This window comes from Macaca nemestrina, chromosome 13 (genome assembly GCF_043159975.1).
Source record: "Macaca nemestrina isolate mMacNem1 chromosome 13, mMacNem.hap1, whole genome shotgun sequence".
Classification (NCBI taxonomy): Eukaryota; Metazoa; Chordata; class Mammalia; order Primates; family Cercopithecidae; genus Macaca; species Macaca nemestrina.
This window is the reverse complement of record NC_092137.1, coordinates 44,827,492-44,847,998: the sequence shown is the minus strand read 5'-3', so window position 1 is coordinate 44,847,998 and position 20,507 is coordinate 44,827,492. Positions and strand designations below refer to the sequence as shown.

The window sequence follows — 20,507 nt, the reverse complement described above, 5'->3', positions numbered from 1 at the left end:
TACAGCAAAAATCTTGCTGTGCAATATTAGTACCCAAGGCGATTCAGATTTCATTTGAGAAGCAACATGTGTTCACTGTGAACTTTTCCCCCTTTCTTTCTGTTTTCCTTTTCTTCCCTTCTGTTTTCCTTTTTTCTTTTTCTTATTTTTTTCTAACAATTTAATTTGAAGAATGTAATCACGGCAATTTTTAATATGTTGATTCAATATCCGTGATGGGCTAAAAAATATCTTAAGTGCAGCTCTGTACCTGAATATATTACTGTGCTTGAGGCAGTAGTAAGCCAACACCTCTTCGGATGGCCAGATACCTAGAAAACACAAGAGGATAAACCTTTTCATTACAGAAGTTATTCTTTTAAGAAATGGCTTTTAAAAATAATGTTCAGTACAAGCTATTTCAACTTGAATCAAACAACATAGTTATTACAATAATGTCATGAGTGTCTTTTATTGTTGTTATTTTTATAGTGGTGAGATTTATAACTCTTTCCCCCAGGATAATAGAAAAATATCCTAAATAAATTATACTAAATTTTGATCACAAGACAGCCAAAACAGTAACAACCAAAATCACAAATATCAAAAGTTAAATTTTGATGGTACTTCAAATAGATTTTCATCTTGTGCACATAAAATTAATTGGTATCAGTTGAAAACTTACTTATATATGCAGCCCATATTAGGCAAAAATAAATGGGACAATCACACACAGGAGCAAATAAAACCACTGAAGTCACTATATTTCTTTGTTTGATTCCATGCTAATATTTTTAAACATGCACAATTCTGTCTTTTTTTTTTTTTTTTTTTTTTTTTTTTTGAGACAGAGTCTTGGTCTATCATCAGGCTGGAGTGCAATGGCAAGATCTCGGCTCACTGTAACCTCCGCCTCCCGGATTCAAGCAATTCTCCTTCTCAGCCTCCTGAGTAGCTGAGATTACGGATGCACGCCACTAGGCCCTGCTAATTTTTGTATTTTCAGTAGAGACTGGGTTTCACCATGTTGGTCAGGCTGGTCTCGAACTCCTGACCTCATGATCTGTCCACCTTGACCTCCCAAAGTGCTGGGATTACAGGTGTGAGCTACCACGGGCCTGGCCACAATTATGTCTTTCTTCAGTTAAATAAAATCAAACTGGAGTATAAGATTAAGAAATTTTAATTTCACCAACTTTGGTACATCTTTAAATTTAGCAATAATTCTACCTGCTAAATTGCATGGATGGACATTTTCTAAAATTAGCATCCATAAATCACTGATTTCAAATACTTAGTCTTCATGAATGGATATGAATTGCTTAAAGAGAAGACAAATGTGCTTGGAAATTATAGTTTCTAGTTGTTATCACAGGATGGTAGGATTATAAGTGTTTTTAATTTTTTTCTTTATGCCTTTTTGTATCTTCCAAAATTTTACAATGAGCATATATTACCCTTATACTTAGAATAAATTGTAACCTTATAAAAATTATGTTTTCCCCCAATTAATCAGACCCAAAGATCAGGCAGAGCACCAGGCATCTTGCACTTCCTGAGGCTGAGAGCACCTGGGCACAGGTAGCAAATGTTCTCTGACTCAGCACCAAGCACTCTGCTGATGGCTCTTAATGCAAGATTGAAACATCTAAAAAAGGCTTAATTCTTTCCCCCTAGATGATCCTCCAACTTTGAGGAGTAAGAAATCCAAACGTTTCAGAGAAGAGGATGTCAAAGAAATGTTAAGTAAACTCCTAAGAAATTCAGGGGGTAAATATATAAACAGCAAAGAGGTGTCTCCATAGAGCATTTGTTGCGGGAAAGCCCAGTCAGGTGTACACACTACCTCAGCCTCTCCGGCATTTCTGGTAGGAATGACAGCTTGGGGGAGAAACAAGGAAAACCCCCAAGAAGTGTTTGGAGTCATATTTAGGAGGAAAGTCAGAGAGGCAGTGGAGTGTGGCAGTTTAGATCACAGATATTTTGGAACCAGACTTATTGGGCTCCAGTGCCAGCTCTGCCATTCCCTTGTGGAGTGACCTTGGACAGGTTACTTACCCTCTCTATCCCTCACGCTCCTCATTTGTAAAATATCACTGCAGTATTGTCAACCTCACAGGATTGGCCTGAGAGTTAGATGAGTAAAATACATGCCTATGTTTAGAATGGTTCCTAACACATAATAACTCAAAGAAAAAGAAAGCTGTTGTTAATGTTATTCTCCAGCAAAGAGGGATGGAAGAGTGGAAGAGAGAATATGTGAATCCAAAATGGTTATCCCAATAACCAGAAAGATGGAAAACCATTTTGACCTGTTCCTATTATTGGAACCCCAAATCCTAATACCTGTCATATCTCCACATAAAAATAACTCTATAAAGACCAAAGTATAAATAAAAGTCTCTGAAGGAAGAGCATAAGACAATGCTCTACACCAAGTGAATATAATCACTACTATAGTGAATTTCTTTATGCGTTTAGCTTGAGGTTTAAAAAGAAATGATAGGGAAAGAGTATCTAACTAAAATTTAAGCCTTGATTAAGTACAAAAATGTAACTTATAAAATGCAGTCTTTTGTAATAGTTTTATAATTGTCTCAAAAAATTATAGAGGCTGATTTTCAACAAAATTAAATACAAAGAACAAAGTAAAAAAAATCATGTAAAATTTGACCACTAGGATATAATCACTGTTAACATTTTTGACATCATCTCAAAAGATCTTTCTAGGCAAACAGGTATTTTACACCAGTGGGATCTTTTCATGAAGATATTCAATAACCTGATTTTCCCTCATTCAATATGTGGTAGATAGCTTTACATGAAAATAAAAATATACTTTACCTGCATCATCATTTATAATGATTGCTTAGATATTCTATGTGTGCATCAGAATTCATTTAACCAGTTTTCTCTTGATAGATATTTAAGTTAGTTTCAAAGTTGTTGATATAATGAGATTATTGTGTTGGTGCAAAAGTAATTGTGGTTTTTGCCATTAACATCAACAGTAGAACAATATGACAATACATGTTTTCCCAACATATGGTTTTCTCCTTAGGTCAAATACTAGGAAATGGGATATCTGGTCAGAGGTTACATATATTTCACATTTTAATATATCAAACTGACCTCCATAAAATGTGTACCAAGTTACACTCCTAATCAGAGTGTTTGTTTCCTCAAAGTCTTGCCCAGATAGGGTTTTTTTCAACATACTAATTTTTGCTAATCTAAGTTTTTAAAAGTTATCTCAGTGAAAATCAACACCTAGATGAGATACCACTTCACACCCACTAGGATGGCTACAATCTAATAGTCAGATTATAACGAATGTTGGGTTGGTGAGGATGTGGAGAAATTGGAACCCTCATGTGCTGCTTGTGGGAATGTAAAATTATGTAGCCACTTTGGAAAATAGTCTAGCAGTTCCTTAAAAGGTTAAATGTAGATTATAATATGACCCAGCAAATCCACTGCTACACAAGAGAAATCAAAATGTGTCCAACAAAAACTTGTACACAAATGCTCATAGCTGCATTGTTCTTAATAGCCCAAAAGTGGAAACAACCCAAATGTCCATCAACTGATGAATGGATAAATCAAATGTGGTACGTCCATACAATGGATTATTATTTGATAATAAAAGAAGAACTGATACATGCTACAACATAGATGGAACTTGAAAACATCATACAGGCAATACCCCATTTTATTGCAGCTTTCTTTATTCTGCTTTGTAGATGCCACATATCTACAGTTTTACAAATTGAAGGTTTGTGGCAGCCCTGCACTGAGCAAGTTCACTGGTGCCATTTTGCCAACAGCATGTGCTCAATTAGTGTCTCTGTGACAGATTTCAGTCATTCTCACAATATCTCAAAATTTTTCATTATTATTATATCTGTTATGGTGATCTGTGATCAATGACCTTTGATGTTACTATGGTAATTGCTTTGGGGCGGCATGAATTGCATCCATATAAGACAGCTAGCAAACTTAATCAATAAATCTTGTGTGTGTTCTGACTGCTCCACCAGTTGGCATTCCCTCATCTCTCTCCCTCTTCCCAGGCCTCCCTATTATTAGGCTAATTAATAAACCTACAATGGTCTCTAAGTGTTCAAGTGAAAGGAATAGTTGCATGTCTCTCACTTTAAATCAAAAGCTAGAAATGATTCCACTTAATGGAGAAGGCATGTTAAAAGCTGAGATAGGCTGAAAGCTAGGCCTCTTGCACTAAACAGACAAGTTGTGAATGTAAAAGAAAAGTTCTTGAAGGAAGTTAAAAGTGTTACTCTAGTGAACACATGAATGATAAGAAGGTGAAACAGCCTTATTGCTGATATGGAGAAAGTTTAAGTGGTCTGGATAGAAGATCAAACTAGCCACAACATTCCCTTAAGCCAAAGCCCAATCCAGGGCAAGGCCCTAATTCTTCAATTCTATGAAGGCTGAAGGTGAGGAATCTGCAGAAGAAAAGTTTGAAGGTAGTGGAGGTTGGTTCAAGATGTTTAAAGAAGCCATTTCTGTAACATAAAAGTGCAAGGCAAAGCAGTAAGTGCTGATGTAGAAGCTGTAGCAAGTTATCCAGAAGATGTAGCTAAGATCACTGATGAAGGTGACTACACGAAACAACAGATTTTCAATGCAGACAAACATTGGAAGCCTTCCATTGGAAGAAGATGCCATCTAGGACCTTGGTAGCTAGAGAGAATTCACTGTCTGGCTTCAAAGATCCAAAGGACAGGCTGACTCTCTTGTTAGGGGCTAGTGTGGCTGGTGACTAAGTTGATGCCAATGCTCATTCACCATTCTGAAAATCATAGCACCCTTAAGAATTATGCTAAATCTAACCAGGCTCAGTGGCAGGTGCCTATTGGGCTACTCAGGAGGGGAAGGAAGGAGGATTGCTTGAGTAAGCCCAGGAGTTCGAGGCTGTAGTGGGCTATGATTGAATATGTGAATAGCCACTGCACTCCACCCTGGACAACATAGTGAGACCCTGTCTCTTAAAAAAAAAAAGAAGAAGAAGAAGAGAAAAGGAATTATGCTAAATCTACTCTGCTTGTGCTCTATAAATAGAACAATAAAGCCTGGATGATAGTACATCTGTTTATAGCATGGTTTACTGAACATTCTAAGCTCACTGCTAAGACCTACTGCGCAGAAAAAAGCAATTTCCTTCAAAATATTATATACTGCTCACTGACAATGCACCTGGTCACCAAAGGGCTCTGATGGAGATATACAAGGAGATGAATGTTGTTTCCATGCCTGCTAACACAGCATCCATTCTGTAGTCCCTGGATCAAGGAGTAGTTTTGACTTTCAAATCTTATTATTTCAGAAATACATTTCTTAAGGATATAGCTGCCAACTACAGTGATTCTTCTGATGCATCCAAGCAAAGTCCATTGAAAACCTTCTGGAAAAAAAAAAAAAAAGAAAACCTTCTGGAAAGGACTCACTATTCTAGATGCTATTAAGAACATTTGTGAGTCATGGGAGGAGGTCAAAATATCAGTGTTAACAGGAGTTGGAAGAAGTTGATTTCAGCATTCATGGATGATTTTGAGAGGTGGAAATAGCAAGAGAACTAGAATAAGAAATGGAGCCTGAAGACGTGACTGAATTGCTGCAATCTCATGATCAAACCTGAAAGGATGAAGAGTTCCTTCTTATGCATGGGTAAAGAAGGTAGTTTCTTGAGATGGAATCAATTCCTGGTGAAGATGCTGTGAACACTGTCGAAATTACAACAAAGGATTTAGAATATTACATAAACTGAATTGATAAAGCAGTGGCAGGGTTTGAGAGGATTGACTCCAACTTTGAAAGAAGTTCTACTGTGGGTAAAATGCTGTCAAATAGCATCGCATGCTACAGAGAAATCTTCCCTGAAAGGAAGAGTCAACCAATGTGACAAACTGCATTGTTGTCTTATTTTAAGAAATTGCCACAGCCACCCAACCTTCAGCAACCATCACCCTGATCAGTTAGTAGCCATCATCAAGGCGAGACCTCTACCAGCAAAAAGATTACAACTCACAGAAAGCTCAGATGATCATTAGTATTTTTTAGCAATAAAGTATTTTTAGTAAGGTATGTGCATTTTTTTAGACATAATGCTATTGCACACTTATTGCTACAGTATAGTGCAAACATAACTTTTATATGCACCAGGAAAGCAAAGAATTTGTGTGACTTACTTTATTGTGACATTCACTTAATTGCAGTGGTCTGGAACCAAACCCTCAGTATCTCCAAGGTATGCCTGTACCGAGTGAAAGAAACCAGTTACAAAGGACCACATGTTGTATGTTTTTATTTATATGAAATATTCAGAATAGGTATATTCATAAAGATGGAGTGTAGCATGGTAACTGCCTAGGTTAATGATGGTTAGGTGTAAATGGAGCATGACTGCCAATGGGTATAAGGTTTCTTCTGGAGGTGACAAAAATGTTCTAAAATTGTGGTGACAGTTGCACAACTCTGTGAATACACTAAATACCACTGGATGAATTGTATGGTATGTGAATTATATCTCAATAAAGCAGCTACTTTTTCTTTTCTTTTCTTTTTTTTTTTTTTTTTTTTTTTGAGACGGAGTCTCCCTCTGTCGCCCAGGCTGGAGTGCAGTGGCACGATCTCGGCTCACTGCAAGCTCTGCCTCCCGGGTTCACGCCATTCTCCTGCCTCAGCCTCCCAAGTAGCTGGGACTACAGGCGCCTGCCACCACGCCCGGCTAATTTTTTGTATTTTTAGTAGAGATGGGGTTTCACCGTGTTAGCCAGGATGGTCTCGATCTCCTGACCTCGTGATCTGCCTACCTCAGCCTCCCAAAGTGCTGGGATTACAAGCGTGAGCCACCGCGCCCGGCTAAGCTGCTACTTTTTAAAGTTTTCTCATTCTTGTTTGTGGGAATAAAATGGCCTTTCTAAAACATTTTCTTTTCAAATTAGTTATACAGACACATGGTTTTAAGAGCCATTGGGATCTGTTAGAATGGTTAAGACAAACAGTACCCAGCCCCTTTCCCCAGTATTTCTGCTTCCACAGAAACTATTACTTTCAACTTTTTTAGCTAACTCTTCTGGTAATTGTGTCTATATTTCCACATAATATGTTTGTATTGTAGCTTCTTGATTTTTCAGTTTCAGGCAATATCTATTGAACACCCACTGTGCAAAATTAGCATTTTTTTGCTTTTATCTCTATTCCTCTTCCCACATCACACATGTGTGCCCCTTATCTACCCCACATCACCTGCTTAATATTATATTTTAATATTACAATAATAGTTATAATGTTAAAATTTTGGTAAGATCACTCCCCAGTTGATTTTATTATGACTATGAAATATGAGCTATGTAGTAAACTATGATTGTTTTTTTCTTTCACGCACAAATTTTTGTTTTCTCTGGAGTTTATAAAGGTCTTTCCCCCTCTCATTTGCTAAGATTTGTATGCAACCTCAAACAAAACCTCAAATGCGTCCATTTCTCCTCTCGATACATTCATTCACAATGGGTGTTCTATCAACTTTATGAGGAAGTATCTCCTGGTATCTTCTGACCTGCCTTAGTTTGGACTGAATGCCCTTTATGCTTGGTACACAGCTGACAGCCTAGTCTTCACTACCATCCCAAGCTCCTTTTGCCTTTCTCCTGGGTTCCATCTCTTGTTTCCTCTACCCATTGTCTTCCTCTTTTTTGGTTCATTCCCTCATTTTAGTGTAACACATCCTCCAGTAGTTTCTTGAAAAAGGGGGTATGAGAGGTGAATGTTTAAGAACTTGCATGATTCAGTGGGTAATTTCAATCCAGAAACTCCATGTTCTTCAGTCCTTGGGAAGTTTCTTACGAAGTATCATAGATTATTTTCTTATCTCCATATTTTCCTGTTCTGTTCTTCTAGAACTGTTATTATTTGGGTGTTGAATCTCCCGAACGCATCCTTTTATTTAAAAAAATCTTTTCTTTCTTGTTTTGCATCTCTTATTGTTTTCTACTTTCTTGGAAATGTCCTCAAGTTTATCTTCCAACCTTTTTATTGTTCTTCTAATTTATGCTATTGTTATTGATGGTCATTCTTTGAATATTTCTTTTATATAGCATCCTATTCCTGTTTCAGAAATGCAATGTCTTAATTATTTGAAAATATTAATTATAGTTTCTTTTAAGTTTTCTCATCTTTATAAAGTGTATTTTCTTCAAGTTGTTTTTTTCTGTTTCTTGTTTTTGGTATCTGTCACATTAAAAGCTTTCCTCAGGTATCTGGTAATTCTGGAAGTAAAGAAGGCTGAGTGTAGGTGAGTGGGGTGAGGGTGTGGGGCTCAGCATTCAGTCTGCATATGTTCCCTTAGTCACTCCACCTGACTTTTCATATTCTCTGCTTTCAACTGTGCCGGGTGTCTCCCAACCCCCAAACCCCCAGTTTAACCCTCTCCAAAGAATAAACCTCCAGTTTTCTGTCAGAGTAGAGGGGGAATAGTTGCCCAGTGGCCTGAAATGGGGATATAACTGCTTCTTAAACAACTCTCAATCAATTCTCCTTAGTTTCATCCCCTTCAACTCCTTCTTTTAGAAGTACAGTTGCCCCTCAGTATTTGTGGGGGATTAGTTCCAGGACTCCCCCACTCCATACCAAAATCTGCAGATATTCAAGTCCCTTATATAACATGATGTAGTATTTGCATGCACATCCAATGTAAGTGCTATGTAAATATTTGCTATAACTTTTTTTTTTTTTTTAAATTTTGGCCGGGCGCAGTGGCTCACGCCTGTAATCCCAGTGCTTTGAGAGGCTGAGGCGGGCAGATCACTTAAGGTCAGAAGTTCAAGACCACCCTGGCCAACACAGTGAAACCCCATTTCTACTAAAAACACAAAAATTAGACAGGTGCGGTGGCTCATGCCTGTAATTCCAGTTACTCGGGAGGCTGAGACAGGAAAATCGCTTGAACCTGGGAGGTGGAGGTTGCAGTGAGCCGAGATCGTGCCACTCCACTCCAGCCTGGGTGACAGAGAAAGATCCTGTCTCAAAAAATAAAATAAAATAAAAACTTTTGTGTTACTTTTAGTATTCTTTTTTTTTTTTTTCCCCAGAATATTTTGGATCTCAGGTTGGCTGAATCCTCAGATACGGAACCCATGGATATGGAGAAACGGCTACATCTGATTCCACCAATTTTTGAGCCTTTCAAGGCTTCAGAAGTTTAAATTGGGTTGATTCGCAGCTTTTCCAACTGCTGGCTTTCTCATATCTGCTAAGTCAATGACTTCTCATGCATTTGCCTTCCAGCTTCTGAAATTTTATTGCTATTGCGTGTTGCCCCTTAAAACGGCCATTCTGTCATTCATGTGGGTTTATGCCTTAAAAACATCCCTATATAGAGGTTTAGTGAGGGTTCTTAAAGGAATGCATTGATCAGTCTCCAAGTTTACCTGAAACCCAGAAATGTATGGTCCTTTGAATATAGCTTTGTAGGACAGTTCTGGAATCCAAGACATATTCTTATCTCTTCCAGAGTACATTTTAGCATCAACGCTTTAAGCTCAGAGTGGTGGGATTTCATTACTCATTCTGGAAGAACAGTGAGTAGGGGGACTTCCTAGACTAGAGAGAAATTCATTGGAAAGGTGGTGAGAATAATTTTTAGAAGAAGGACGTACAAGATGAGAACACTAATGGTGAGATCCCAAGGTTCTTATGTTCCCTTAATAATATTATAGTACTATGGTTATTAACTGGGTGATGAAATAATCTGTACACTAGACCCCTGTGACATGCAGTTTTTCTATATAACAAACCTGCAATGGACCCCTGCACTTAAAAATTTAAAAAATGGATTATAATGCTTTATCCGAAAATTATAGCACTTCTGCTACATTGTTGACATCACTCAATGAAGCGTTGCAGAATGCCCAAAGTGGCATTTATAGTAGCTAAAGTGTTAATCTAAAAAAAGCATCCCCAAACTTTTAAATTAATAGTTTATTCTAGAAAAGTATTCTGTAAATACATGCTATAAAAGTTGTTAGGAAGCATATCATTTCCTATTCTTTAGTGCTTTCTGTATAAATCAAATGAGTTTATTTCATAGGAGGAAAGGCCTCCTTCATCTTTTGGGCCTTCATAAAAGCACTGGCTAGGTAAGAGTTCTGTCTGGAAACGGAAGAGTACTACACTGTACTTGCATATCTATGGTCATTTTGTTTCATCACATTTTCTTTTGAACAAAGGCTTGCTTCCCTGCAGATGCTTCTGTCAGAACTGGGCCTGTTGAACTCATCAGACTCCAGAAAGCCTATAGTCAGTCAACACGAAAACAGGAAAAGTTAGCTGTCTGTGTAGCAAGAGTAAGGTGGAAAACTGGCAATGTGATCTACTTAATGTATGCAACCACTTTGTTGTTTTTATTGTTAGTGAAGTAGCAAGTTTAGAATTATTTTATTTTATTTTTGGAGACAGAATCTCACTCTGTCACCCAGGCTGGAGTAGAGTGGCGCCGTCATGGCTCACTGCAGCCTCGACTTCCTAGGCTCAGGTGATTCTCTCCTGAGTAGCTGGGACTACAGGTGTGCATCACCACACCCAGCTAATTTTTCTATATTTGGTAGAGATAGGGTTTCACTATGTTACTCAGGCTGGTCTCGAACTCCTGGGCTCAAGTGATCCTCCTGCCTCAGCCTCACAAAGTGCTGGGACTACGGCATGAGCCACCGCACCTGGCCTAGAATTATTTTAAATGTCAAGTTTCATAGTTAATGTGGAAACAAAACACAACTATGATTAATCTGAAGACTGGGCAAATCCTAAAATTCAGTAACCTGAGGATCCAGCTAAGCATGGGGCCTTCTAGATCAGTTCCATTTGTGAGCTTTTCACTTCTCCTAGCTTGTCCTGGAGGGCAGTCCTAAGGCTTTGATCAACAGCATCCTACAAGTAGCACCGCTGGCTCCCTTCTCCCCACGAACTGCTTGTACTTGTTGCATGATGACAACACACCCAGCTCTCACAGCAGACATACGGCTTTTCTGTGATCAGCTGATGTCCATCGAAGCAGCACCTTTCTCTAGCTCCCTCAAAGTAAGTGATCAAGCCTATCACACAGAAGTCAGGAAAAAAAAAGAGGCCTCTCTCAAATCTGAGACTCAAGTGGAGAGGCCAACACACACTTAGCTAAGCCATCAAACCTCCTGGAAGAAGAAATGCACTGGTAGATGTTACTAAAAAGAAAAGCTGCTCATGTTGGAATGAGTATGGAAACTTCCTGGGCTTGTTTCAGTGTTTGTACCCTGTCTCTTCTTTCAATCCAACTCATATTTCTGTCTTGTCACTGATGTGTCAACCCAGTGCAGAAATACACAAGAGGACTACAGAACGCTCCACAAATATTTATTTGGCATCTACAGTGTTTCTGACCTTTGGATTAACAGGGATGGAGATAGCGTGGTCACTGCGGCTTCAGTCTAGTTTGAGACCCAGAGGGGGGAAGAGCCCAATAGAGAAGGAAGAGGAGGACAGAGTGGAAGAAGTGGTCCATAGAAGAGGAGCTCCATGAAACAAAGTTTTATGAAAAGGGATTAATTTTGTAGGAATGGAAATAAGGTCAGTGGAGCTCTAGAATAAATGAGAAAGGAAGAGAGTAATACAAGATAAGACCGGAGGAGGGGTGGTTAGGGGCCAGACCCCCTAGGCCCAGACGCCATGTTAAGAATTTTAAGTCACACCTTAGAATAAATGATATGTTTTAAGCAGCATAGTGGTATGACCAGATTTATAATACAGTTTAGAAGATAATTCTGGCTACTCTAAGAAATTAGAGGAGGCAGGGAGAAGCTAGGCAGGAGGCTACTACTAATACCCAGATGAGAGCTGGTGGTGGCTTGGGTGATGGTTAGCAGAGATGAAGAAAAGTGGAAAGATTTGAGATATATTTAGAAGGTACACTGACAAGACTTACTAGTTAATTAGATGAAGGGGGTGGTAAGGGAGAGGGAAGTGTCAAGTATGACTTAGGTTTATGGCATGAATAAGTGGGCGGATGATGTACAGCAGACGCATATAGGATTTTCCTTCAATTTTATATGAAATGAAGAGGCTGAATTCATGGTGCAAAAAAACACTACCTAGGGATCTGGGGTCTGATTCTGGCTCTGCCGCTAACAAACTGTGAGATGTTAGGAAATAATTTACCCTTTCTGAGCTTCAGTAACCTCATCTGCAAAATGATAGCGTTGGGTTAGATTATGTCTAGGGGGTCTTCAACTATAAAAAGCTACAGTAGAAAACCAGCTCTCGTCCTCCAGAGTTACAGTGCAGCTTGAATACTGGCTCTTATGGTTCTGTGATCTTGGGCAAGGTATTTAAACTTTTTAAGCCTCATTGATTCATGCAACATACAATTATCAAGGCAGCCAGGCCTGTTCTAGAAGCTGGGAATACAGCAGTGATTAAAACAAGGACTTTGCCTAAATAACTTTCATAGGGAAAATAGACACAAATAAGATAATTTCAGACAGTGATTAGTGCTGTGAAGGAAATAAAACATGTTAATGAAATAGAGAATAATTATGGGAGTGGGAGGTGGCTACTTTGGCCAGATTGTTGGGTAATGCCTCAGTTCTCTCATTTGTTAAGTACAAGCAATAAAGGTACCTTCTCATGGTGTGTTTTGGGGATTAAATGAGATAATGCATGTAAGACATTCAGAAGTGTGCCTAACATAGAGTAATTTTTTTTTACTATTAAAAATAGAAATGATGCTGCTGCTATTACTATTATTATTGTGACAAGTTTCTATTCAGGGAATTTTATCAACCTGAATTACATTTTTATGGTACTTTGAGGGATATTATTATTCCTCATTGATAACCCACAAAATCAAAACAAAAATGAACTTTGGATAAATGTGCCCTTGTTATGGGAGCTTTGAAAATCGATCCAAAACAATCATTACATGTGTATGAACAATACATGTTCTATACTTGTCCTCCCGCTTTGACCCATGAGCAGACTCACTCTGTACAATATATGATTAAATGTAGGCCTCCCTGTGTTTGTGGAGCCAGGTCACAAAGAACATCTGAATAGGAGAGAAGGTCTGAATATTCCAGAATGGTGGGCAGATGGAGGCCTGCCCTGTGACACTCTACCATTTATGGAACGTTGATGCTGCCCAGGGACTATGAGGCTGAGAAGGGAATCAAAGCACGGGGAGGCTTGGAAACCTCCCCAGTCATACAGATACTGGGTCACAGAGCTGGAATTTGAGCCCAGGCAATCTGATTCTAGACCTGTTATTCTTAACCTCTGGGCTCTGCTGCCTCTCACTAGATTACAAGAACAAGGGTCCAAATGAGTTGTTTTTCAATGTCGTTTCTTCCCCTGCTCCTGGAGAAGCCAACTGACCTGAGCTGAGAGAAAGGCAGATAAGGAGCATGTGGAAGCAGAAGAAATGAAGGGACATAAAAAATTACTCAAGTATTCCAACAATAAATTCTTCTAGGACTATAGGATGGCCTGTTTATTATGGGTATGATTTGATTTGATTTGATTAAAAATGCATTAAAATTTAAAATGTCCATTTAAATTCAGACTATTAATGTGACGGTTAGGAGGTAAAGAAAAGATGGACAAGGTCCTAGCCGTGTCCTGACACTGAAGCAGGGAGGGGAAGACAGCCTTCAGGCAACATTCCCCAGGGGCCCTGGCTGTAGGACTGATGGTCAGGTTTCCAGCAGATGCTGGGAAAGCAGCTGAGTGACAGATGAGAAATGGAGACAGGACCAGAAGATATGGAAGCACCGCTGAGAAAAAGGAATGCACGGCAGCCATAGCCATCGCCGCAGTGGCTTAGAGGGTGAAGACATGAACTTGGAAGACACCTCTCACACTTATTATCTTTGTGACCTCAGCAAGTCATTTAACTTCTCCTTCCCCAATTCCTTATCTGAAAGTAATAATACTACCTACTCCATACTATAGACTAAGGATTAATCAGAATAGGAGCTAGTAAGTGCTCAGTTAGTGTTTGCTAGTATTTTTAAAATTATTATTATTATTATTGAGATAGAGTCTCACTTTGTTGCCCAGGCTGGAGTGCAGTGGGGCGATCTCGGCTCACTGCAACCTCTGCCTCCTGGGTTCAAGCGATTCTTGTGTCTCAGCCTCCCGAGTACCACACCCAGCTAATTTTTGTATTTTTAGTAGAGACGGGTTTTCGCCATGTTAGTCAGGCATCAGGCTGGTCTCAAACTCCTGACCTCAGGTGATTCACCCGCCTCAGCCTCCCAAAGTGCTGAGATTACAGGCGTAAGCCACTGCGCCCTGCTATTATTATTGGCAGTGGCAGCATCACTTGTTGAACCCTTACTACTTGTCAAACACTGGGCTGTGTACTTTACATGGACGATCACATTTAATCCTTAAAACAACCCTATAAGATATGCATTATCCTTATGACCAGCTAAACGGCACAACGAAACACAGCATAAACAGAACAGTGAGCTGAAGCAGCACAGCCAGGGTTTAGGCCCACACACTCTAACTCTAGAGCCCAGTCTCTCATCACTACATTCTCTGCCCCAACCCTGATGGCTGGTCCTAGAATCAAGAGAACTAGTTGCTAGTTCTCATAGCTCTGTCAATAACTAATTTGGGGACTTTGGACAAATCATATTTGGGCTCTCACTTCAAGAATAAAAATGGAAGAGTTGAATTGATTTCTGAGGCCTCTTTCAACCCTAAATCCAATGACTAGAGATCATTATATGTGTACGCTTCCAAATGAAAACTATAAAATTACAAGTGGGCTCTAGCCTGAGACATTTTAAAGAAATTAGATTGGTTAAAATATTTTATTTTCACTATAATCTCAAATTTAAACCTCTACCAGGAAATATTTTAGATGGGTTTCAAAATGGTCCTAGAAGTTAAATCTTCATTACATGTCTATTTCGATGGAATTAGAACTACATTTGTTAATGAAATCTCAGAGCTTCAGAAATTAACTGCTCTACATCTATATACACCAGATGTGAATGCTTATTTAAGCATATGAATAACAGAAAACATCTTCAAGTATGATTTTCCCTCTCCAATACTGAGCATAGCTCTCTGCTATATTTTTTTCCTCAGAAGAATTTCCTTCTCCTCAGTGTAACAAACTACATAAGGGCAGAAGAGATGTTCCTGAGGTCTCAAAGCACAGGTGGAAGAACATCTCCCAATATGAGCTATCTGGGCCTATGTGAGAACATGCTCCATCTCCATTGGTCAGAGAGGATGTCAGAAAGTGAGAAGAAATATGTCCAGGACAGGTGGACCCAGGAAATCAGACCAGAGAGTTCCTAGCAGGAGGGAAAACATGACATGGATTTCCCCAGAAACACCACATGTCCTTCCCACAGTGGAAAAACGAAAAAGAGAAGAAGAAGAAGAAGAAAAAGGAAGACTTTCATGGTCAGTTTTATTCCTTTACTTGGGGGAAGCAATGCCTTCCCTCAAGGCCCTGTTGTGCTTGAGTGTCCTCAGGGTGAGATGATCAGGCCATCATTCTGATGAGATCACCCTTTTCCCTTTTAAAATTGTGCTGTGTTACAGGAGGCTGAGGCAGGAGAATCGCTTGAACCTGGGAGGCGGAGGTTGCAGTGAGCGGAGATCGCGCCACTGCACTCCAGCCTGGGCAACAGAGCGAGACTCTGTCTCTAAATAAATAAATAAATAAAATAGCACTGTGTCCTGTTTGAAAAGTCATGTAAGAGCAGCAATGTGCCAAATGGATCGGAAGAAAGAAAGTATTAGGAATAACCGTTATTGTTCCCTGTCTTAGGTGTTAAGCCACGTGCTGAACACAGACACATATTTGTTACAGGGCATACCAAAATAGCAAAAGTGAGCTTCTTCCCTGGCATTACCTGTGATTCATGAATTTGATTTCTAAAGCATTTTCCTGCCTTGGAGTCCAGCTTTATCTCATTTGCAGGTAAACACTATGGTTAAATTCCAAACAAATGGAAAGCCACGTGTTCCATGTGGAATGCATGCTCTACACATTTATGCAAGCTTTCCTGGAGAGTTAATAGTATTTAGGAGGTGCATGTTCCAGGTGCAAGAACAGAACACATTTATTAAACAGTCCTGGTATCAGGCTTGTTAGGTGGCATAACTTATTTTAGCAATGTTGTTTGGAAGGTGCGCGTCCCAGCATATCACACTGCCTTTATTCCAAGTTCCCTCTCTTAGGTCTTGAGGAAAGAATCATTTCTGTGTGGGGAAGAGGGAAGGAGGAGAACTGCCTCCCCTTCTTACAGCAGGAATTGCCATTAGCAAGTTCCAAAAGATAAAACACTACTCAGCAAATTGACATGGTAAGTAGGGCAACATCTCATTGAGGTTCAGTCTAAACCTACTTTAAACAAACCTCACTTTGCCATGCCATCTGAAAGTAAATGTATGACATTCAGATTGCTAATATATATATATATGTGTGTGTGTGTGTGTATACACATATATATGTATGAGAGCTGGCTGAGAATCTCAGCTGTGCAAAATGGCCAGGACTCTGTCCTTCCTGTATCTCCACTCATCATTATTCATTGGTATGAAGGAAACATGAGAGTCTGCTCTCCAGAAATTTCTGCTGCTGCACTAACTTGGACAGCTCACTGTAACTAATGTGGAAATGTAGTGCTAAGCACGTCCCGGCTGTAAACACAGCGGTCTTGCTCTGTCGGGGCCATCTACAAATGTCTCCAACCAACTTGTATGATTGTCTTTAACACCTTTTTTTTTTTTTTTTTTTTTTAAGAAATGAATTTGATTTCATTTTCCTTCCCCAGTTTTCAAATAGTCATTAAAAATTAAACAACACCGGGAAAAGCCTTTTGTGATTATAGCCTTCATTCTCCTGCAACAAACTGGATCTATAAATTTACGTACCATTGTAGATGTAAATTACAAAATTTATATTCAACTATATTAAAACATCTATTCCAAAAATGATTACCAGTTGTGAAAAGCAGACAGGCTTATCACTTGCTGTCAGTTGTTCATGTCTAGTTAAGCAATAATGTGCTAAAACTGCTCTTTTGTTTTGTGTAAGAATTTTGGCAATAGAAGAAATGAACACTCGGTTAATAAAAACTCAGGCTGCTTTTTGCTTTGATGGAGGAAGCAGCTGCCTGTTTTCATTTGCTGCAGAGCAGCAAAACCCATCAATATAATAAGCAGCTTAGATGCATCCATCCACAGCATCTGTAAGGATATAGGGCTATTCGCTCAAAACCAATCCCTGGTTTAATTTTAACAAAGATGTGTCTGACATATTTGAAAATGCATTATAATAGGTTTTGAAACATGAACAATTTCTCTTTTTTTAAAATACTTTTTACAGATTTGAAAGGTTAGTATATGTAGCTGAATGATAGCAATGATAAAAACCAGTCCAAACTGTGAGGCCACCCTAAAACAAGGGCAGTGAAGAGAGCAAATTGACTGGCAGCTATTTGGTTCCCTTCAAAGGAGAAATAATGCATTTGAATGTGATTTCATTCATTTATTCATCCAAACAAATATTTACTGAATCCTTACTATATATTGCACTGGGTGAGATACTAAGACCACAGCCCTTACTCTCAAGGAGTTCACTCTTTAAGGGAAAAGATGAACACAAAAAAACATCAGTAAAACAATATGGTAAGCACAGTGATACAGACACACATTTTTATATTTGTCTTTTATTGTAAAAACTCAAATGGGCATACAACAGTGGAAACCATTTAACATAAAAATTAAAAATCAAATACTGTCTCCTCTATTATACAGTCACACACTTCATTAGACATACATTTAAGAAAAGACGATCTGATAAAAAAATTGAATTATGTTTAAACACATGTCAAACTGTTTACTAGTGTAGCCAAGAAATATCATACATTGGAGAGAAAGTTTTAGGATTTTAAGTTTTGTTTGGACAGCCTCTAATTTTACAGTAACCATTAGACACTTTTACGTGATCGGGAACACACCACACAGTAAGCTTAATAGAAAATACAAACTTTAAAGCAACTTACAATGTGATACAGTACGTTTTGGCTAGTAAGCATGCTAAGGGATTATTTTATTTTAGTGCTGGGTACCAGTCCAAGAAGTCAGCTAATTTTAAGTTCTCCTCTCTTTCTGACTCAACATCGGATAAGTGAGCATTTCAGCCTGATCAACTAGTGACCTGTCTGGTGGTATACATGAGCATAGGGTTACTCATCAGCTTCTCAGGATATCAAATTTAAATGAGCATTCATTTCCAGAAAGATTAAGACAATGCTCCCATAAATGTAGCACTGAGGGCTCCCTTATTCAAACATGTTCACGGCAAAGCCCATATACATGGTTGGGTTTTTTTCTTTAAATAAGCTTTTTATTCTGGAATAATTTTAGGTTTACAGAAAAGTTGCAAAGATAGTAGAGAGTTCCTAGCATTTGCTCAGTTTCTCCCATTGTTAACATCTTACACCTCTCAAAACTAAGAAACTGACATTGGTTCATTACTATGAACTAAACGGTTTGTTTTTAATAGAAGAGTCACTATTCAGATGAGAGCTGATGAAGGTGTCTGTCAGAAAGTCATAATTCGAACTTAAAGGACAATACTATCGTCCATCATATATTGCCTTCCCTTAATTTTATTCCATCTTCTTAAGTTACTCTAAAGAAATTCATATCAGATTCAAGAGTTAAAACAGGACACAAAATGTATATACCTCAGAGTTTAAAAAAAATCTGACCTCATCAAAAGAACTGTGTAGCCAGGTGAAGCCTTGGTTCCCCATTCCATTGTTGAACTGGGCAGAATATTATTTCTAAGTCATTATTCACATAGAAATCCTGATTGCCCCTATTCAATTAATACTTTCATATCACAGTGTGATATGGACCTTATAACCAATCTTGTGGCAGCATGAGTTAAGAACCACAAAGAAGTCAGAGGTCATTATTTCCCCCCATTTAGAGTGTTTATAAAGCATTCACTATGTTCCCTCTCCTCTCTGTGCCTGCTTTCTTCCCTTGTCTGCCGCACTGTTTTAATGGCTGAGCACAATGCTTCCAGAATCCTGCAGAGATTCATGGGCTTTGTACTGGTTAATGGTGGTCTCTCCAAGAGCAAGTTGGAAAAGACACCTGTGGGAAGATTCCCTCTAGCTACAACTGGTGGTCAAACCTTGGTGCCTGAAGTTTGGGTGAATACTCCCACTCCGTCCCCAATGTATTCCAAGCTGAAAGAACTCCCTCCCTTCACTTTGCCCATTGCTTTCTCTCTCCCTTGATTCCTTCAGTTTCCCCTCTGTCCATCTCATTCTCTCTCCTTCTTTTCACTTTCACCCCACCCCGCCCCCATTTTAGTGCCCACTTTTTCTATTTGAAAGAATTCATAACAGAAGAGCAAACCTTTCTTTTAAAACACAAAAATCAATCATACTTTGATAAAGAAAATTTGCTGATCCCACATTCAAGGTTTCATTAAAATACTTTGATCCCTTTCTTTATGTTGTTTTTGAACATAAACTGCTTGAGGACAGGGACCTCATTGTTTTCTTCTCGGGGGCATGTTTACACGACACACATGAAGTCATGCTGCATTCATGGAGAACAGCAACAAATTGTTCTAAACCTAGAACTCACAGCAATAAAAAATGAATCCCTCTTCTTTTGCAAGATCTATTTGCTGAGCTTTATATGCTGTCTCTACTCCAGACCTGATTCTACCTATAAATGCAATCACAGGTCAATTCTTGTGTGGATAAGTTTCTAATTGCACTCAATCCACTTTCACTGGCTTTCTTATCTATATCCACAATCTGTAGACCTGGCAGGACAATTATCACCAGTAGACAGGATAGATCCTCTGGGGAGTAGGACTGCCCTGGGCCTGAAAGGTGCATGCTTACCAGTTTCCAGGCCAGCAACATGGAAGAATTCACATTCAATAGGCCATCTTTCTCTAAATCAATCCTTTTGCTTCATTCAGCAGAGCCCATGTCATGGGTGCTCATATCTGCGGCTTATCTGGGGATATCTACAAACATGCAGGTCTCTAATCATAGGAGCCTGGAATGAGTCCCAGAATGGTCACTTTAAGTGACTTATGAGAGAGAAATGATTCTGTCTGGCTTTTTTTTTTTTTTTTTGGTCTCTTTCTCTTTGCTATGATAAAATTTGTAACCTTAACCCATATAGAAAATTGTTTTCTCTTAGACTCACAACTCCTCGAGAAAGGTTTTCAAAATACACTATTTAAACCGAACTATTGCTCTGAACTTGACACCACAATTATCTTTCTGTTGGGAAAAATACAAAAATTCTAGAGCTGTTATATTGTTATCAGCCCCTTCACACCAGGACACACGAGTGTTCTTAAGTTGAGATCAAAGTGCACGGGCTGAGTTGTTGAGAATGGAGAAGTCATCATGGTCTCTATGGACTCATGCTGGACTTCTCAGGACAGAAAACAGATTTCC

The 20,507-nt window shown here is 38.9% G+C and overlaps 1 protein-coding gene across 4 annotated transcripts in view; it reads right to left on the bottom strand.

Annotated features, from left to right (window-relative positions):
- LOC105464946 (calmodulin-lysine N-methyltransferase) overlaps positions 1–20,507 on the bottom strand; it is a 410,262-nt gene that overhangs the window by 69,032 nt on the left and 320,723 nt on the right. For all 4 annotated transcript variants that reach the window (XM_011713120.2, XM_011713119.2, XM_071076648.1 and 1 more), the window contains exon 4: positions 251–311. In XM_011713120.2, coding sequence (XP_011711422.2) covers positions 251–311 — 61 coding nt within the window. The remainder of the gene's footprint in view (positions 1–250; positions 312–20,507) is intronic.